Consider the following 21,226-nt stretch of genomic DNA (forward strand, 5'->3'; position numbering starts at 1 on the left):
AAACAGAAATTGCTTCTCCCCAAAATTACTTTTTTTAAAAGCAATTTTGAAAAAAAATATTTCTCAAAATAAATTGATTTCATAAGTTTGGCCCGGCTATAAGATTAAGCGCAAATGGCTGCTATCCAACAGCGTTAGATACTTGGATCATTCCAATATCCACAACTTTGTAAATTCTGGCAATTTGAATTACTATTGCATAAAAGACTAACTGAGAACAGACAGACAAAGAATTTATGGGTTCCACATTTTATTCTATGGCTAGGGCTGGAGCCTACTTGGTATATTTTATATCTACATATTTGAGTGAAAAAGAAGTGCCACTTAAGAAAAGGAACAAAATGGTCCACAAGTAGAAAGAGTTAAATGTCAAGGAAGACAATCCCACAAGCTACTTGTTTTATGGTCTTCATAACATGATAGACTAAAATATCAGCACAGGTTAAGGCGTTTCCTGTGGACTATATATATATATATATATATATATATAAAATTTCTGAACAATAGCGCAAAAGAATTTTTACATTATCAAGTCAAATAAAGAATTTCAGGTGAGTTGTCCATCATAGATGGAACTAATTACTTGAAAAATAAGGTAAGTAAGCTGCTCAAATAAGTGAAATTACACTTGATAGTATAAAAGTTATTTACGTTATCAGTGTACATAATTTTAAATATATGTTATAACTATTCTACGTAAATCTACTAGTCTGAGCCACTTGAAGATTGCCCCCTATCCACTTGACATGCAAACCAAGCAAATAAATGATCTAAGCTACTAAAACACATCAATGTTCATTCTTGGGATCTTTCCACAATTCCATACTTGTCTCTACTGCAGTATGTCCCACCCTATCCAAATAACGCATTCATTCAAATTCTAAACATAATTCGAAAAAAAATAATCATTTATCACATAAATTTTGGAAAACAATCCCCAAAAAGAAAAATCATTATCATCACATATTATCTTCTTTCACAGCTATATGCCTATATCAACGTATGGTTTTCACTCTTGTGCAGAATTATGGCCTCAACAACAACAATAACAAATCCAGTGTAATTCCACAAGTAGGGTCTGGGAGGGTAGTGTGTAGTGTGTACGTAATCTTCTTACCCCTACCTTGCGAAGGTAGAGACAAGTTTCCGATATACCCTTGGCTCAAGCAAAAGAAAATAAGATAATAAGATAACAATAGCAAGATAATAAGATAACAAAAGCAATGGAAATACCAGTATGGCAAAGAGATACGCTCGACTACCTACTAACCTTCTACCCTAATTCTCGCACTCCACGCCTTTTTTATATCCAACGAAAAAGAAACATAGGAAAAATTGTTTGATTCTTGATTTTGTAGATGAGCCATCCTAACTGTTCACTTTACTTGACACACTATGAGAGGGTAACAAAGAATGAATCCTCGAATACAATTGAAAACTGGTTTGTTATTGAATGGAGTGAGAGAATTCATATCTCTGAAACAATCAGGCAAAATGGATACAAGAGCTTGACAGATTCAAGCTGTTATTTTTCACAATTGGTTTAGACAATCACTATCATTAATTTTGAAGGAAAAAACAACAGCTTCCCAAACTATACATTACACTATTATTAATGCATACAACAACAATCTATGACGCGTTTCCTGTCTATAAATTGCATCTATCATACCCAGAGAACCAAGAAGAGGGCTCACCAAAGTTTGGTAAGTCCTCTTTAGTATTGTAGAATGGCTCAAACTCTTCTCTCCATCGCTGATCACCTGTCTCGGGGTCATCATATACGGGTCCTGATGTATCTTTAGGTAAATGGGGTTCTTCTGGTAACTGATTCAAATTGGTGATCTCTTTCCCGTATTTTTTCTTCAGTTTATCAATCTGTTTGTAAGCTTCATTAGCTTCTTGCTCCGCATAAATGGCTCGTTTCTGCATATTTCAGAAACTTTTTAGGATATTCTAGAAAGAAAGTATATATACAAGCAAAAGTGACCAGTGGACGTACGCAGACAGAATGGGAAAAACAATATACTTGGAAGGCACATATATAACACGATACATTGTCCCAGTTTCCTTGTGTATGGGGATAAACAGTGGACCTTGCTGTATGGGGATAAACAGCAAGGTCTTACTCCCTAGGCAAGTCATATTTCTCCTAGGTTATTTTGTGCAATCATCACGAAGAGGTCTCTTAATTCTTGGAATCTACAGGAATGTTATTAAGAGACACAGAGAAAAGTCAGGGCAAGACGGTATTATTGATGTGTGGACACATAGCCAAGTATCTGCATTCAGCTACCTTTATAGATAGAATTCTTCACATTGTTTACCTGAAAGGACGTCCCATAAATAAGATAACTTCGTTTGTAATAGGATCAGAATGGTTTACTTATCAAATATGGAGACTGAATTTAAGAAAGAAACAAAGAAGGAAAACTCTTAACAGATTTCTACAACACACTTCCAAAGTCATGCAGCATCAGAATATTGGATTCCCAAAAACCAGGCAAAATATTCCTTCTAGATTAATATGTCAGTATATACCAGACAGATCTTTAATATCAGTCAATCATCTACACCTCAATCCCAAACAAAGTTGAGTGTGCTATTTGAATCCTCCAAAACCATTCAAACTCCATTCAGGCCCAACTAAGTCCAATATATACTAGTTTGCCTATGAATAATTTGTTTTTAAAGCAAATTAGGAGTTCCTCAGAACTGGAGATTCTCTAGATCACACACCCTTCTTTTATAACGGTGGTGTCCAGGCCAACTTGCGCACCTCGATCATCCAATCAGTAACCTGCTACCTCCCACTAGCACATGTATCATAAAACTCTGCTTAACAAGGTTTAGGCAGGTGGGAAGAAATCACTTTATGTTTTTTATCTCTACTGGGATTTAAACCGTGATTTCCAAGGTATTGACTCACTTCACTGACCATTAGGCCACACCCTTTGGGTGCCTCTAGATCACACACTTGTCCCTGCACCAGCATACAAGTTCTAGGCCAGACAAAAAGACTCTTGCTAACGTGAAACTGTAACAATAAGTTATAAGCTTTAACCCCAATTAGAGAGTATTGATTATATGGATCAGTTCCTTCCATTGTGTTATGTTATGTCCTCAGCAAAACCTGTATTGATTCCAAGAAATTGTAGAGGTTGTTTAGCTTCCTTCCATGTTATACAAAGATATTAACTTTAGCTACTATATAGTTTTAGGAAGATCAAAGCAATAGAAGACTGTAACTAGATAACTAAAAATACCCAGTTATACTTGATTAAAGAATTATAAACATATTTCCTCATAATCTTACCAAACGAGTTCATACTATTGAAATCGAATAATATAAAATTAGTTTTAAAAAAAAAAAAGATAAACACAAAATGAACCTGTAAATTACTTGGAAATCTTGACATCTAAAAACAGTCAACAGGAAACTCATGTTATCCCTACACCGCATACAATCAAGAGAACCACTCAAGAAAACAAAAAGAACATATGTACTGCTAGAATAAATATAGTAAGAAGAAAACAATGGATTCCAAGACTCACCTCTGCAGCTGCAATAGCTTCTTCTGCTTCTTTTAGCCGTGCTAGCAATTCACCAGCTGCTTGTACAGCTTCAGCAGTATCCCTGAGTTGGTTCTGGAGCTCCTTGTTTTCATCCCTAAAGTAGCACCTTTCCTTTTCCCTCTCCACTTTCAGAGCTGAAAGTTCTGCAGCAAGAGCATTTATGAATTTAGATTCAGCGCCTCTAACTCCGGCTTTTGTGGCTGCTTTTTTAACATCTTCTATGCCAACTTGGACCTTCCTATGCCTCGCAAGCAGTTGAATATGTCTCTCCTCAAGTTCAGCATACTGTTCAATCATGCGTGCATGGCCCTGCATTGCCCTCTGCATTGCTTCTTTCAGCTCTTCCGAGCATTTCGTTTCCAGATCTAGTTCTTGTTTTCGTTTTCCAGACAATGTGCGGCTAGCTTGTAGGTCTAACCTCAACTCTTCTACCAAAGAAATCCACTTACTCTCTGTTTCAGTCCACTGAATTCTCTCCCTTTCAAGTCTCTGTTCAGAACTCTCCTCATCTGACTCTGGAATCGTGGATAAAGTTGGAGGCACACTGGGTTCACATGGATAAGTTAATTGTAGAAGAGAATTTCCTTTCCTGGATGACTTTGGTGAAAAGTCCACGTAAAACTGTAGCTGGCTCCTCAAATCCTGAATCTCCTCCAGCAAAACATCCCTCTCACCTAATTTAAAGAAATTACGATACCGCTCCAGCTCCTCTTGAACTCTTCTTAGTTCAAGTCTGGCACTTAAAACTTCAGGATGATTCTCATACTTTGCCTTCAGAAGCTGCAGCAAATGACAAATGAAACATGTTTAGGGAAAACAAAAACATTTCAGAAGACAAATTTCAGGTCAGATGCATGCCTTATGCTCATGAATCAGTGCCAACAACTCATCCTCCATGAACTCCTCCTTTGGTAAAATTCCATCCATATAACTCTCAAGGCGAATGATCTTATCTTCACGTGTTTGGCTAATTATAGCATTGCATTCTCGTTCATGTTTGTATTGCTGGATCTGCCATTGGTTGCAAAGCAGGTCAAAGGGATGAAGAAATAATGAAAATTGGCAGGTTCCGTGATTGAACAAATCAAACATACCAAACGATTGAGTTGCATGATCTCAGAAGTTTGCTTGGCACGTATATCTTCAAGTGCCATCTCTCTCCGTATAGCTCCAGCCAAGACCTTTTCTACTGCCTGTAAAAAGTTAGAATGGTTGCACAGGCATAAGAATCATGCAAGACTAAAATAACCAAAAACTCCAGTTTTTAAATCTTCCAACTTACTTTAGGTACTACTTGAATCTGTGAGTTTTCGCAGGACTGTGATCCAGTTTCAGATGCCAACTGTGATCCATTAACAGGTACCAACTGCAAATTTGAGCCATCATCGGCATCTTTAAGCTCTTGCAGCGAATTTCTTGCCTTACATTTACTACACAAAAATGTTGAACCTCCTTCAAATGATTCATCGTCTTCTATAACAGTTTGAACTCCAACATCTATTTTAGCAACTGGTATAATTGCACTAATTTCAGAAGGCTTGCAAGAAAATCTGACCGGGGAGCGCCTCAAAGATGTACTTTGTCTATGAGTACTAATAATTTCAAGTCCCCGCTGAAGACTAGCCGCCAAATGCTCAGTTGATGTGAAACAACTTTTGTGTCTTTGACTTGTTAGAGAATTCAAACAAATACTGTTTGATGGTTTTGTGAAGGACAAGTTCGGGTTATCCATTTTATCTCCAAGATCCTTTTCTGAAGCACTCAGCATTGAAGTCCTAAGACTTTTTCTACCGCTATTAGCTCTTGGTGAAACACTTGGAGTGGGAGAGTCTAAAATAGGCGACACATCACATGGAACTATACTGAGGTTAGTGCAGGTTGTATTGCCCTCCAAGCATTTAGAAGAGTTCTCTGGAGTCCGTTCAGAATATTGTTCTGATGGAGAGTCCTCTACCACTTCCCTTCGTCCTTGATTTAGCATATCGCTGGCAGAAGACAGAAGATACTCATCTTCAGTTGGCTTCATAGAAGAATCATTACCTAGCTTTTTCACTAATGAATGATCCGAATCAGCCTCAACAGTTTCTCCTATGCTACCTTCGCAAAACGACTCGTCCACAATTAAACTCTTCTTGGTGTTCTGAAGTCCATCAACAGTATCATTTTCATGCTCGACAACTGTGTCAGATACCTCTTCCTCCATGGTAACATCCGTATCCTCGGAGCCTTGCTCCCTGTTGCAGTCATTCTCATTTTCCCCATGCTGTACTGCAGAATCAAGTAGTGATGAACCTTTTGAAAAAGTCTTCCGCAGGATCCCAAGCATACTATTCTCTTTGCTGCCTCCGGACAAGAGACCTAACAGTTCGGCTTCGTCCACAATTTCCATTTCTGTATCACCGTCACCATCAATAGGTAGTGTCACTGGACGGTTAAGACTGAATTTTAATTGATTTAAACTTCTGCGAACACTCCACCCTGATGAATAATTTCCATTTTGATCTGCTTGATATCCATTTGCCTTCATTCTTAGCAGTTCCTCCTAGTTAGAGTAAAGGAAAAAAGAGGCATTCAACCAGTTGTCATAATTGAGAGATGCACCTTAAGCTTAAGATGCATCAGTCACAGGTAGAGGAACAGAGTTTACCCGTAGCTGACGTATAACTTCTCTCAAAGCATTTACATCATCTTGCATTTCTTCATTGACTACCGCCTTATTCTTGATTGCCTTTGCACGTTGGGCAAATCTCAGGGTACTGAAAGTCTCACTCTTACAACTGCATTACCGAAAAGAACTAAGAGTTCTAGATATAATGAAGATAAACAGAGTGGAGAGCGAAAATCGCACTGAAATGTGGGGCTGTGAATCTACCTTTGGGATGGAGAAACGGCACAGATCATTGCAAGCTTTGCGTTCCCGCCGAGAGATTCCTGTAGCAAAAATGTCAACTTGGAATCTCTATAGGGTATGTGCCTATGCTTGCCCGTTTGAGAAACTTCTGCAAGAATGTTTATTAAATTCCTGTAAATTTCAAAAAGTAGTGGGATCAGTAGCATATATAAATATTCTAGCTAATAGTGAAAAATATGAGTCTTTAGTAAGTCCCTGAAAGGTACGTAACCCCAGCAATAAAGGGCATATAGCATTAACCACTATATTCTAAGACCTCTACTTGGATATATTGAATCTTAGATACCAAACATTTACTCCTATATATCATTGCTAGTCTCATAACCATTCTACAAAACTTGCCTTTCACTTTGATAAGTGTCATCCAATCGCGTAACACTTCTGTATCATTCCTCCAATTTATCCATTCTATTACATCTTTATCTATCATGGCATACTCCTGAAAGACAGCCTAGATATCTTAACTGTCAGCACTTACACCTAAACGGTACCTATGAGAAAATAAGAAATGAGAGAAGAATATTGATTACTTGATGATTTCAAGAATACAAGACCTGCTTATTTATAGGTAACCACAGACACAAATGATATATGTCGAATTTGAAAGATGAGACAATATCTAACCGAAGAACTTAAAGCTTCATCTATTCTAACTCAATAACTGACATTTTAATACTCACTTAACACTCTAACACGCTTCTCTGCTTATTGGAAAATATAGAAAGTAAATAGTCAACGAAATCTCGCCATAAAAGTTTCAATTCAGGAACTGACCAGAATAACCGATAACGTCCGGAAAGATCAGTTACAGGGTATCAGTTAAGGAAAGTAAGAAATATTGTTTCATCTTAGAGTGGACTCAATTCTATTCGTCTTCAATCCATTGGTTATAGAGTGGACTCAATTCTATTCGTCTTCAATCCATTGGTTATAGGAAAGTATGCAATTCCTAGTCACATACATTAACAATGAGTTGTAACCTCCTTGAGAGCTAAACCAAGAACAGTTCTTTTTCGCAAAATGATAAAGAAACAAACGTACCCCAACTGTGAAAGTGACCTGTTGATGTTCCCTGCTTCCTTCAGGCGCTCACCTGCTGCACCAGTTAGCTTTTGCCTTTCTGATCCAGCAAGATCAACAAGATTTATTCTACTCCTCTTTAGGTGGCTTAAACCATCTGCCAAGCTCTGAAATTGAAAGTTTAGAATAGCCAAACAAGAGAATTTTCAGATCTCAATAATAACCAAATAATTTATTATGCTAGCATCTTGCATGCACACTGAGTACATGCAAATTATAACTGCTATTAGAACAGCATAATAACGGATAACAGACAATGCCTAACTTGGCATACCACAACTGTGGTATTATGAATTTAGATAACTTGGCATTTAAAAGAATTCAGATTATTGTCAGAAAGGACATAAGATTGTATCACCTTGCATCGTGATTCAACAACACAGGTGAATACACTGTGAGAACGTGAACTCTCAGCATTTATACTAGTAGCACCAGTTCTCCTGTTTGACAGTCCCTGTAATAATTGAGAAAGTTCCGTAAGCTTTTCTGAGTGTACCAGTCCATTTTATCGTAAAAACTCCAGAAGACCAAGTAAAAGAATTAGAAAAAACTACTAACAATAACTTATGACACTGATCTAAGATTAACTTGCTAAATGATAGACTCCATTTGAGAATGGATGCCAGTCGATACCTAATGATTATCTTCCAATTAAGTACCAGCCAGGATACAAATAAGAAAACACAAATAAAATTTTGTATATACCCCACACCCTCCCTATTTAAACGAATTATGTTCATTTATGGGAAAAAGTGCAGCAGAGACCCCAGTGATAAAATTCTTTTTGACAAGTACCTCAGTGATGAAATTTAAGAAAAGACAAAAATAAGCTGCAGCAGAGACCCCAGTGATAAAATTCTTTTTGACAAGTACCTCAGTGATGAAATTTAAGAAAAGACAAAAATAAGCTGCAGCATAAGGATCTAGAAGGCAAGGCATTAGCATTAGGACACCAAAACTTCTGTCCTTCCATCTTTCAGAAAATCAAAATAATGAGCAAACCAGGGGACAAAACAAAAAAAAAGTTCCAAATGTGATTCGAAAATTAAGATTGAGCTTCCTTGTCAGATACTTTGATATTTGCAGTAAATAAGTAAGTGCTTAGCAAGAAAGGCAGTCGAACTTAATCATTTATGTTACTGCACATTCTGCACCTAAGCAAGTTTTGGTTTATTATCCATTTCACATTACCGTCTAATTGATTTACCTACTGCACAGATTCTCCTGGCTAACTGTTTTCCTTTTACTGGTCTATTCTATCTGGCAAACCTAGTCATGCCTGCATTACTCTGTCTAATAAAGTGTAATAAAAAGATAGAAGCAGTCTGAACCTTCATCAAAAGCTTTGTCACATCCTTCATGGTGGAAACACATTCCTCAGTCAAATTTTCCACATAAACACCTGTTCTTACATCTTCCCTAATCTGAAAGGAGAAGGCAAATTGCAAATATTTTAACAAATAAATAGAAGTCAGGATACAGATAACGGTTACAACACTCATCTTCTATGTTTTATTTCCTTTTTTACCTGGAGGTTTCTTTGACTAGGATCCAACAAATCAGTGATTTGCTCATTGTATATCTGTACATAATTAATGTTAAAGATTAAACAACTGCAAGTATAGTCTTTGTTTCACCATGAAAACGGCCAGGGCCAGTCAAATTAACCTCAAGAAAAGAACATTGACACTGATACATGAGCTGCTTGTCGGCATGCTTGGTTTGTTCCTGAAAAGAAAATGCATACATTACGGAATTGATTTTATACAACATATCAAATCCAGGACACTGAGAATTGGAAGATCACAGAGACAACATATCACCTCCTTAATACGTTCAAATAGCTGCTGAAAAACGCGTGGGGCTAAGCCCTGTTGATCATTGGTTAAATTTTCTTCCAACAAGGCGTTGGCTGGTCCCCAAATTGTATATGTCTTTCCGCTACCAGTCTGATCAAAGTCAATCACATTAAAATGTTATTGTATCATGTCAGCGCGAGAAAGAACATTTGGAGTTGTGCAGGCATATTTAACATGTAGCAGGATGTGGTAGGCTAACACTACCTGTCCATAAGCAAATACTGAGCTGTTAAACCCAGCAAGACAATTTTCAACAAGAGGAGCTCCCAGATGCTGGTATATATCAAGCTGAAAGAACAATAAGAAAGAAGGGTCAAGTGCATGTCACTTTCATTATTCTCCTTTTTGTATACTTTTTATATTGAAGAAAAGAACAATAACAAGGAAGAATCAACCATAGTTATCAGATTAGAATATACTCAATACACCTATTTCCTCCTAAAGCCTAGGCAACAGGTTATTACTTTTTACCTGTGTTGATTGAGTATCTGCAATAGAGTCAAATGTAAATGTATGCCCAGCTATTGATAAAGAATCATTAGCGACTTTCTGGACGACAACTTCCCCTTCCCATAGTTATCAGATTAGAATATACTCAATACAGCTATTTCCTCCTAAAGCCTAGGTAACAGGTTATTACTTTTTACCTGTGTTGATTGAGTATCTGCAATAGAGTCAAATGTAAATGTATGCCCAGCTATTGATAAAGAATCATTAGCGACTTTCTGGACGGCAACTTCCCCTTCTTCCTCATCCTTGGTTGGCGGCCTCATCCTCACTATGACCTGATTTAACAAGAAAAGTTGCAGGAATCAATACAGGACCTACCAGCACTAGGCACTTAGACAATGCCTGTTTGAACCAATCAAACAGAAGGCAGAGTGCCAGACAAAAGAAAGTGGATCAAATATCATTTGGAAGAAACAGCAAGCCAGTATTGATAACAGTAAACCAAGTCACACTCAGCATTTTAAAAAAGTAAAACCAATGCATATAAATGTATGCTCCCCATTAATGAAAACTAGAAACTAGAAAACCATTAAGGCATTTTTTTATAATTGTGATATCATATCACAGGACAGTTTGCGCGCACCTTGACTAATTCTACAGAATACCTGCTACCTCCAACTAGCAACAGGTACCAAGTAACTTTGTCCACCAAGTCTTGACCATTAGGCCACACCCTTGGGTGCAACATACTTCATCTTATATCCCGTACGGATAGAGTCAAAGTTGCTCGGACACGGGTGCGGATCTAGAGGTCGGATCCTTCGAGATGTAAATTCTGAGATTCGGGGATACGGATCCTAGTACGGATACGGTTGCGGGAATCCGGCTAAAATAATTCAAAAATATAAAAATATCTTTAAATTATGAGAAATTTTATGGAATACTTACGTATAGCTTGTAAAGTGTATATTTCTTTTTTATTCTCAAGTTGTAGATAAGTAAAGGATTGATTTTCTAGATAAAGTATGTTATTTTCTTCAAATTTACTCTGATTTTGGTTCTGATTTCGGGAATCAAATTGTATCTCGTCTCGAATTTTTCCGTCGTCGTGGTCAAAGTACCCAAAATTGTTTGACCAGATCCAGTACGGATCCCATACCCACACTCATACTAGTGTTGTGTCGACACGGGTGCGGCACCTAAACTGCCGTATCGGAGCAACTTAGGATAGAGTTGATGGTATGGGTTCGGCAGAACCCAATAACTTTGGCCCAAACCATGTATGTACAAATTATTAATTCCGAAACTCAAAAGGGTTAGAATCCAGAATTCATAAACTTTAAATCATGATCCGCCTCTGCAGTTATATCTCCAACATCGAAACAACAATTTAAACAATAGCTAACCTTAAATCCTAAACAAGTTCAGATCGGCTATAGTAACCTTCTATATCAACTCTGCTATTTTTGGACCTGTTTAATTCAATCTCGAAAAAAGGAGCAAAAATTAGGGTAATTTTCCCTGACAATTACCTTGACTCCAGAGTCAGAAGATCCAGCGCTGCCATTCTCAGTACCAACGGACTCCAAATTGAGCTTCCGTTTCAAATTATTGGAGTTAGGCGGCGGACGGGGAGGTAGAGGACTCTTGATCTTCAATCCAACGGCCGGGGACGAGTTTGGATCGGTCAGGTGATTCATCGGAGGAGCATTTTCTTTAGATGATTTGTTATGCTTTCTGTTACTGTTACTACTAGGGTTGATAGGTGATGTTGTGAATTTCTGCTTTAAAGAGCTAGGATTTGGAGATGATGGCATTGTAGCTGCGGCCTCGTTATTCTCCCTTAAGATTGTGTTTCTCTGTTGCGTAAAGTGCTTCATTTTTTTTGAAATGGTGAAGGTGAAGATGAAGAAGAAAAGGGGATTAGGGTTTTGAGGGAGAAGAAGTAGCCGTTGGGACGTTGGGTATTTGATGAATTTGAATTGAAATGAGAGGGGAAATGGGGGGTGTAAAAGGTATAGGAGAGAGAACGGGGTAATGATTTGTCTTCTTTTACCGTAAGCTGACTTTACGTATGATTAATCTCAACCTCAGTTCACATGTGGGCTGTGGCACGTGGCTTTATTACCCATTTGTTTAACTTCAACGAATTGTAGCGGATTAGCGGTGATAAAGTGTCTCTCGTAACCTATAACATATAGTGTACGCGATGTATGAAAGCAGCCACTAATCAGAGGCGGATTCAGAATTTCGAGAATATGAATGCACCATTGATACTTCAGGAAAACTAAAATAAAAGTAAGGCTTAAGAATAAGCAATTACCTTAAGTTAGCAAGAAATAAGGGGCCAAAACTAGTGAACCACTTTGCCTCTTTTGACCATGGGTGTCATCCAGTAATAATAAGTCATTTTTCGCAAATTATATACATACAACAACAACAACAACAACAACAATCCAGTATAATCCCACTAGTGGGGTCTCTGGAGGGTAGTTTATACGCAGATCTTACCCCAACAACAATCCAATATAATCCCACTAGTGGGGTCTCTGGAGGGTAGTTTATACGCAGACCTTACCCCTACCCTAGGGTAGAGAGGTTGTTTCCGATAGACCATCGGCTTCCTCCCTCCAAGAACTCACCACCTTGCTCTTGGGGTGACTCGAACTCACAACCTTTTGATTGGAAGTGGAGGGTGCTCACCACTAGAGCAACTCACTCTTGTCCAAATTATATACATAATATATTTAATATCGTTGGAGGATCACGGGTTCATGTGAACCACGATTTACACCGTGGATCCGCCCCTGCCACTAACCCTTGCAATAAAATAGGTTGTCCAAATCACACTCTTGGGGTGTGACTCTTCTCGGAACTTGCGTGAATGCGAAATGTTTTATGCGCCGAATTATCATTTTTAAGTTCTTCCTCGCCTATTTGATTTGAGTCATATTTTCACCCACTCGAATGGTAGTACTTTCTCTATTCTCCGATTGTCTGACTACAACACTAATTTGAACAAGGTGAAGCTGAGCCTAATACACTTTACGAAAAATTTATAACTTTAAGATCGATTTAGGTCCAAAATTTGTAAGGACCATGAAATAGAATCGTGAACCAGCAGCTAAAGCAACGTTCGATTTAACAAATTCGGTTAGCTCATTGTTTTCCAGTCTTCATATCATAATCTCAAAACAACGTTGACCATATTTTTTTCTTTATTTTTTCTTATTACATATGGGATGTGTGGGAGGAAAAGGGAAAAGGATAATGGAAATTGAACTCACCTTATTATGTGGAAAACTTTCACGATATCACTAAACAATTGACGGTTCTTTATGCATAACCTCAACAGAACGTATAATTTAAATAATTCTTTAATCATTACTTAATATGACACAAGAGGTAAGACCGTAAGAGTATACCACATTGTAGGATCCGGACCCGAAATGATTAGTAATTATTAACATACATAGTCGCTATCAAAATAATGATCGAAAATATATATTTTTTATATATATATTGTGTATGTTATATACAAAAATTATACAAATTTTATAAACTTTTTCGACTATCGAATATAAATTATTTCTAGCGCGAACTAAAAGGTGAAAAAGTCCTTTTTGAAAATGACTTTGTTCTAGATATGAAAATGAGGAAGAAGAAAAAAAATGACAGATCAGATTTTTGAAAATGCATATGGATCTTGAAATGGGTCAAGAACAGTCAAAGCCACAGCTCACATGGCTTGTTTCTTTTTTATTCTCATCTTGAAATGGTAGTACTTCTACTTATGTTGCAAAAAAAAAAAGTAGGCAGATGTACAAAACATCTTGTATTTATGCAAGGTCCGAAAAAAGGTCGTACCCCAAGAGATATAATGTAAACAACTTATCATAATACAAGCATTAGTTGTTTGTTTCTACAACTCGAACCCGTGACCTATAGGTTACAAAAATATTTCAAAATAAGAGTTTCTGTAAAACCATTTTGAAAGTAGTATGAAGCTATGACACAATATTAAGCCTTAATAATCAACAACATGGTTGGTGAAAACTTCCACTAATATCACTAATCACTACTTCTATTCTGTTATAAGAAAAATCAAATTATGGTAGATGTCTATGTCTATTCTTCCTCCATGATCTTCTCAAATGCTTAATGATATATTCAATGACATATTTCTATGTTTAATGACATATTCAATGACATATTTTTCTTCACTTTTTATGCATATATAAAGACCTTATAATAGATAGAAAAATACACACAATTGAAGAAGAAATAAGAATGTCTCTACCTCTCTTTCTCTCTATATCTCTTAGCTTGTTTTTCCTTGTTCTATATTATTACTTTTAGTAATATTTATAATACGTTATCAACACGAATTAGCTTCTACTCAAGTCTGATCCGGTACACACTAGCTACCACCACTCTGCTTTTTATTTTCATTATGTCAAATTTATCAAAGCTTGAATTTGTGGCACTTAACATCTCCGGAAAGAATTATTTATCATGGGTCCTTGATGCTGAAATTCACCTTGCTGCAAAAAGCTCTTGAAAATACTATTATACAAGAAAATGAAACATCATGCCGGGATAAAGCAAAGGCTATGATTTTCCTTCATCATCATCTCGATGAAGGGTTAAAGACCGAATACTTAACCCTAAAGGATTCATTTGAATTATGGAGCAGTTTGAAGGAACGATATGACCATCTTAAGGCAACGATATTGCCAAGAGCTCGATATGAATGGATTCACTTACGGTTACAAGATTTTAAAAATGTAAGTGAATATAATTCTGTTGTATTCAGGATAACTTTCCAACTTAAATTATACGGGGAAATTGTGAATGATAAGGATTTACTGGAAAAGACTCTTTCTACTTTTCATGCATCAAATATGGTATTGCAGCAACAATACCGTGAAAAGGGTTTAAAGAAATATTCTAAATTAATCTCATGCCTCCTGGTGGCTGAGCAACATAATACCCTTTTAATAAAAAATTATGAAGCTCGTCCCACTGGATCTGCACCATTTTCCGAAGTGAATATGGTAGCAGCTACTCAAAAGTATGAAAGAAGACAAAATCATTATCGTGGTCGTGGCCGTGGCCATAGTCGTGGACATGGACAAGGACATAGAAGGGGACGAAATAATTATCATCATCATGGCGGAAATAAACAAGAAAACAATAAGGATCCTCAAAATAATCCTTTGAAAGGCAGAGTTAATATTTGCCACAAGTGTGGTATGAAAGGTCATTGGGTTCGTGTTTGTCGTACAGCTGACCATTTTGTTAAACTTTATCAAGCATCCAATAAAAGAAAAGATAATAATGTGGAGGCACACTTGACTTTTCAAATTGATGATGATAAAGCAGGCCCCTCAAACAAATATGATGATGTTGAGATAAATCTTGCATATAAAGATGATGATTTTGGAGGCCTTGAAGATATTACTCATTTAGAAGCTGGAGACTTCTTTGAAGATATTGACTGAGGAATTGATTATCTTACTGGGGAATAAAGCTTTAAGAAAAGTTATTATTTTCATATTATGTCTTTATGTAGTTTGTTCTTCTTAAGTGTACTTTCCTAAAGCATCATATATGTTAGTTTCTATATTCCTCGTGTAATTTCTAATGTTTTTTTTATTTATAGTCTTTCGTATTTCTTATGATATACTTTTTGTTTATTTATGAAGAATATGAAAATTCTCCAGTCTTCAGTTAGATCCAAGATCAATAAAGATGATATATGTCTTTTTGATAGTGCTATAACACATACTATTTTAAGAGATACAAGATATTTCTCTTATTTGGTGATGAAAGAAGCCAGTGTTAATACAATATCTGATAGTACAAGATTAATTGAAGGCTCAGGAAGAGCAAATTTATTACTACCCGGAGGAACAAATTTAGTTATTAACGAAGCATTATATTGTAGTAAGTCTCAAAGAAACTTACTAAGTTTCAAAGATATTCGCCAAATTGGATATCACATTGAGACTACAAATAATAAAAAGATTGAATATCTTTATATTACTACAATAAAGTCGGGTAAGAAATATGTGCTTGAAATATTACCTGCCATTTCCTCCGGCTTATATTACACAAGTATTAGCAGGATTGAAACGCATGCCATAGTAAATGAAAAGTTTACTAATCAAGATAATTTTATTATTTGGCATGACCGGTTGGGTCATCCTGGTTCTACTATGATGCATAAAATAATTGAGAATTCACCTGGACATTCAATGAAAAACCAAAAGATTCTTCAATTTAAGGAATTTTCTTGTGCTGCATGTTCTCAAGGCAAATTAATTATTAGACCATCAACTATTAAAGTTAGGATGGAATCCCCTACATTTCTGGAACGTATACAGGATGATATATGTGGGCACATTCACCCTCCATGTGGACTATTTAGATATTATATGGTTTTGGTAGATGCATCTGCAAGATGGTCACATGTGTGCTTACTATCAACTCGCAATATGGCATTTGCGAGATTGTTGGCTCAAATAATAAAGCTAAGAGCACAATTTTCAGATTATACAATTAAGACAATTCGTCTTGATAATGCTGGTGAGTTTACATCTCAGGCCTTTACTGATTATTGTATATCAACTGGATAACAATTGAGCATTCGGCTGCTCATGTTCATACACAAAATGGTCTAGCAGAATCATTGATCAAACGCCTCCAATTAATTGCTAGACCAATGCTTATGAGAACAAAACTCTCCATTTCAGTATGAGGTCATGTTATTTTGCATGCAGTATCACTTGTGCGGATAAGGCCCACAAGTTATCATAAAGTCTCCCCATTGCAATTGGATTTTGGTCAGGAGCCAAATATTTCCCATCTTAGAATATTTGGATGTGCGGTATATGTTCCAATTGCTCAACCACAATGCACAAAGATGGGTCTCCAAAGAAGGTTGGGGATATATGTTGGTATGAATCTCCTTCTATTATAAAATATCTGGAGCCTATGACTGGAGATTTTTTTACTGCAAGATTTTCTGATTGTCATTTTGATGAATCAGTATACCCAACATTAGGGGAAGAAAATAAGCAGCTCAGAAAGGAGATAGATTGGATTGAATTATCACTATCTATGATGACCCAAAAGGTCATCTTATATTTTAGAACTCGAATATGCGCTCTTAAGCCTTAAAAATCTTATTTTTACCCTCCTACATTTATGTTGAAAACTAATGAAAATAAGAATTTTTGCCTTAAAAGTTAATTTTAGTTGACTTCGATCAATATTTTTGGTAAACGGGCTCGGATACGTGCTTTGACAGTTCCGGTAGGTCCGTATCAAATTATGGGACCTGGGCGTATATCCGGAATCCAATTCGGAAGTCCCTAACTTGAGTTATGATTTTTTTTATGAAAATTAAAAGTTTGGAAATTATTTGTTTTTAAGAATTTATTGATATTTGGCATTGTTAGTATCGGGTCCGTATTTTAGTTCCGGAGCCCGGTACATGTTCATTATGATATTTAAGATATGTCTGTGAAATTTGGTGAGAAACGGAGTTGATTTGACGTGATTCGAACGTCCAGTTGAGAAAATAGAAATTTTAAAGTGTTCTTGAGAATTTCATTTGATTTGCAGGTCCATATGATGTTTTTAGACTTATGTGCATGTTTGGTTTGGAGCCCCAAGGGCTCGGGTGAGTTTCGGATAGGCTACGGGGTGATTTGCACTTAGAAAATCTGACATTTTTGCTGCAGCAGCTGTTCTGGTGTGCCCTTCTTCGCGTTCGCGTAGGTAGTGTCGCGAGCGCGAAAGGTAAAATGGGGCAAGGGAATTTTCTTCTTCGCGAACACGAAGGACTAGTCGCGAACGCGAAGCGTTGGGGGTGGTACCCTTCGCGAACGCGATCTGTCTCACGCGAACACGATAGTTTAAGGGACCTGGGGGAGGGGGGTCATGTTCTTCTACGCGAACGCGTCCACGGGGTCGTGAACATGAAGGCTTGGGGGGGAGCTGCCTTATGAGAATACGTAGAAAGACTCGCGAACGCGAAGGCCTTAGGCCTCTGTGCATCGCGAACGCAGCAGGCCTCTCGCGAACGCGATGAAGGCATGTCCAGTGACTTAAAACAGACTCCAAACGCGAGTTTAAGCCATTTCTTCAACATTTTTCAAGAGCCAAACGGGTATAGGCGATTTTCAAGAGTCATTTTCTTTCCCAAAGTGTTGGTAAGTGATTCTAAACCATTTTCTTTCAATTACCCATTACATTTTATGAATTATCAACCTAAAATCTAGAGTTTTCATGGTAGAATTAGGGATTATGGTAGAAACTAAGAATTTCGGGAATTTGAGGATTTAGACCCCAATTTGAGGTCGGATTCCAAAACTAATTACATATTCGGGCTCAGGGGTGAATGGGTAAAAAGATTTTGGTCCGAACCTCGGGTTTTGACCAAGCGGGCCTGGGGTTCATTTTTCGACTTTTTGGAGAAAAATTTGGAAAATTTAATTTATGAAATATAATTGATTCCTTTAGCAATATTTGATATTATTGAGTCATTTTTGAATAGGTACGAGTGAATTGGAGGTGAATTCCAAAGGAAAAGCTGTGATTGAGAATTTAAGTGGCCTTCGGAGCGAGGTAAGTGTTGTGTCTAACTTTGGCTTGAGGGAATAGGTATTGTGTGTGTATTTGCTACGTGTTTTGTTGTTGAATACGACGTATAGTTGAGGTGACGAGCATCTATACGTTGTGGTCGAGTCATAGCATGCGAGTGAAATCCCATTTCTTGCAAATTTGTAGTCTTAAATCTTGTTATCCATGCTTATTGTTGTTGTTGAAATTTTGGGAGACTTGTATCCGGTTCCACCAAGGTCGATAAAATTGTGAATATTGATTCAAGGTTGAGATGTTAAATTATGAAAGTAATCATTGACGAAATATTGATTTATTGTGAAACTTCTCTCTATCCGTTGTTATTGATTCTGTGAATTGTGAGGAAGAGTGTAAAGCACGAAGAGTGATGTCGTGCATAATCTAACTATATTGTGAGGAAGAGTGTAAAGCACGAAGGGTGATGCCGTGCATAATCTAACTATATTGTGAGGAAGAGTGTAAAGCACGAAGGGTGATGTCGTGCATAATTTAATTATATTGTGAGGAAGAGTGTAAATCACGAAGGGTGATGCCGTGCATAATTTAATTATATTGTGAGGAAGAGTGTAAAGCACGAAGGGTGATGTCGTGCATAATCTTTTTATATTGTGAGAAAGAGTGTAAAGCACGAAGGGTGATGCCGTGCATGAATTATTTATATTGTGAGGAAGAGAGTAAAAGTACGAAGGGTGATGCCGTGCAGTTTTCCTTTGTTGTTTTAATTGCTCAATTCGTCTAAGGATTTTCTGTTTAATTCTGTCTTTTCATTATTCTCACTCTTTATATTGTATTTCCCCCACTGAATGTCTCCTTTCCCATTATTTCTACGTTATTGCTTTATTTATTATTGTTGCCACTAGCATGATTATACTGTTCAGGTTATATGTGGGTGTCTTGTCCTAGCCTCGTCACTACTTCGCCGAGGTTAGGCTCGACACTTACTAGTACATGGGGTCGGTTGTACTGATGCTGCACTCTGCACTTTCTGTGCAGACTTTGATACCGGTTCAGGTTGATCGAGATTTTGCTATTGGTCCGCTGTCCGGAGACTCAAGGTAGATCTGTCGGCGTTCACAGACCTTGAAGTCCCCGTTTTCTTTTTATGTCATTATTGTTCTCTTTCATTCAGACAATTATATTTCTTCCAGACTATTACTTGTAGTAAATTCTAGAATGCTCGTGAATTGTGACTCCAGATTCGGGTGGTAGTAATTAATACAGTTTTATGAGATTTCGCACTTATTATATTTTATCTTAATTAATTATTGTTAATTATTGAATGAAAATAAGGAATTGGCTTAATGATTCTCTAACGTTGGCTTGCCTAGCAAGTGAAATATTAGACGCCATTATGGTCCCGTCGGTAAAAACTTTCGGTTCGTGACACTATCTCATTTAGATCCTCGAACAAATCAATGTGAACAAGAGGTTCAAAAGATAATTCATTTATAAAATATTACAAATCAACTACCAGATGCATTCACTGACCTACCAAGGGTGACTAAGTCACATATTTCAGCTGTTAATGCTCCAATTCGAGTTGATATCCCGATAGGACAATCAATTAAAGCAAATGAGTTTAAAACACGCTTGAAACGTGGGAGACCAATCGGTTCTAAGGATAAAAATTCTCGAAAAAGAAAAGGAGCAAATGATCAAAGTGATCATAATAAGAAGGTAGTGGCTCAAGAAGAGCACGGAGACATAACAAATGATAAAACCTCAAGGGAGGTTCAGGTACCTAAAAATAATGAGAATAGAGAGATCTCAATAAGTTATGTCTCAACGGAAAAAATATGGAACCAAAATAATATTGTTATCGATAACATTTTTGTTTATAATGTCGCTGTTGAAATAATGCAACAAGATGAGGATCTTGAACCAAAATCTGCTGATGAATGTAGACAGAGAAATGATTGGCCAAAATGGAAAGATTCTATCCAGACAGAATTAACTTCACTTGCGAAACGTGAAGTTTTTGGGCATGTAGTCCAAACACCAAATGGTGTTAAGCCTGTTGGCTATAAATGGATTTTTGTACGTAAAAGTAATGATAAAAATGAGGTACAAAGATATAAGGCACGCCTTGTTGCACAAGGATTTTCAAAAGGCCTGGTATCGATTATGAAGAGACGTATTCTCCTGTTATGGATGCTATAACGTTTCGTTATCTCATTAGTTTTGCTGTCCATGAAAAGCTTGACATGCATTTAATGGATGTAGTTACAACCTACCTTTACGGCTCACTTGATAATGAGATATATATGAAAATTTTCGAGGGATTTAAAATTCCTGACGCACATAATTCGAAGTCCTGGGAAATGTTTTCAATCAAATAGCAAAGATCTTTATATGGTCTAAAGCAATCAGGAAGAATGTGGTATAACCGCCTTAATGAGTATTTATTAAAGAAATGTTATATAAATGATACCATTTGTCCATGTGTTTTTATAAAGAAAACAACATCGGAGTTTGTTGTACTTGCTGTATATATTGATGACATAAACCTTATTGGAACTCCTACAGAACTCCAAAAGGCAATTGATTATTTAAAGAAGGAATTCGAGATGAAAGATCTAGGAAAGACAAAATTATGTCTTGGTTTGCAAATTGAACATTTGGCAAACGAGACTTTTGTTCATCAATCTGCCTACATAGAAAAGGTATTGAAACGGTTTTACATGGATAGAGCACATCC

General features: G+C 36.9%; 2 protein-coding genes across 2 annotated transcripts; one reads left to right on the forward strand and one right to left on the reverse strand.

Annotated features, from left to right (window-relative positions):
• Window positions 1–1,426: 1,426 nt before the first annotated feature.
• LOC104106159 (kinesin-like protein KIN-12B) lies at window positions 1,427–11,940 on the reverse strand. The gene is made up of 16 exons (XM_070191786.1): window positions 11,409–11,940; window positions 10,074–10,211; window positions 9,631–9,714; window positions 9,391–9,516; window positions 9,236–9,295; window positions 9,096–9,149; window positions 8,899–8,991; window positions 7,926–8,021; window positions 7,529–7,674; window positions 6,449–6,598; window positions 6,224–6,353; window positions 4,859–6,118; window positions 4,671–4,769; window positions 4,435–4,587; window positions 3,556–4,356; window positions 1,427–1,926 (listed from the first exon to the last, which is right to left on the reverse strand). Exons 1-16 carry the CDS (start codon window positions 11,754–11,756, stop codon window positions 1,651–1,653), a joined length of 4,014 nt encoding a protein of 1,337 aa, XP_070047887.1. The 5' UTR covers window positions 11,757–11,940; the 3' UTR covers window positions 1,427–1,650.
• A 2,462-nt stretch (window positions 11,941–14,402) lies between these two features.
• On the forward strand, window positions 14,403–15,380 carry LOC104106161 (uncharacterized). The gene has a single exon (XM_009614654.1). The coding sequence runs from the start codon at window positions 14,403–14,405 to the stop codon at window positions 15,378–15,380; it is 978 nt and encodes a 325-aa protein (XP_009612949.1).
• Window positions 15,381–21,226: the final 5,846 nt, after the last annotated feature.

The sequence above is a fragment of the Nicotiana tomentosiformis genome, chromosome 12 (assembly GCF_000390325.3).
Source record: "Nicotiana tomentosiformis chromosome 12, ASM39032v3, whole genome shotgun sequence".
In the NCBI taxonomy this organism is placed as follows: domain Eukaryota; kingdom Viridiplantae; phylum Streptophyta; class Magnoliopsida; order Solanales; family Solanaceae; genus Nicotiana; species Nicotiana tomentosiformis.

What these genes read in the sequence shown, in the direction of transcription:
- LOC104106159 (XM_070191786.1), bottom strand. Translation starts at nt 11,756, where the DNA reads ATGAAGCACTTTACGCAACAGAGAAACACAATCTTAAGGGAGAATAAC. An exon ending in GCCGTTTCTCCATCCCAAAG is followed by an intron (nt 6,354 to 6,448) that starts GTAGATTCACAG and finishes TCGGTAATGCAG; the next exon opens with TTGTAAGAGTGAGACTTTCA. An exon ending in TCATGCAACTCAATCGTTTG is followed by an intron (nt 4,588 to 4,670) that starts GTATGTTTGATT and finishes AACCAATGGCAG; the next exon opens with ATCCAGCAATACAAACATGA.
- LOC104106161 (XM_009614654.1), top strand. Translation starts at nt 14,403, where the DNA reads ATGCTGAAATTCACCTTGCTGCAAAAAGCTCTTGAAAATACTATTATA.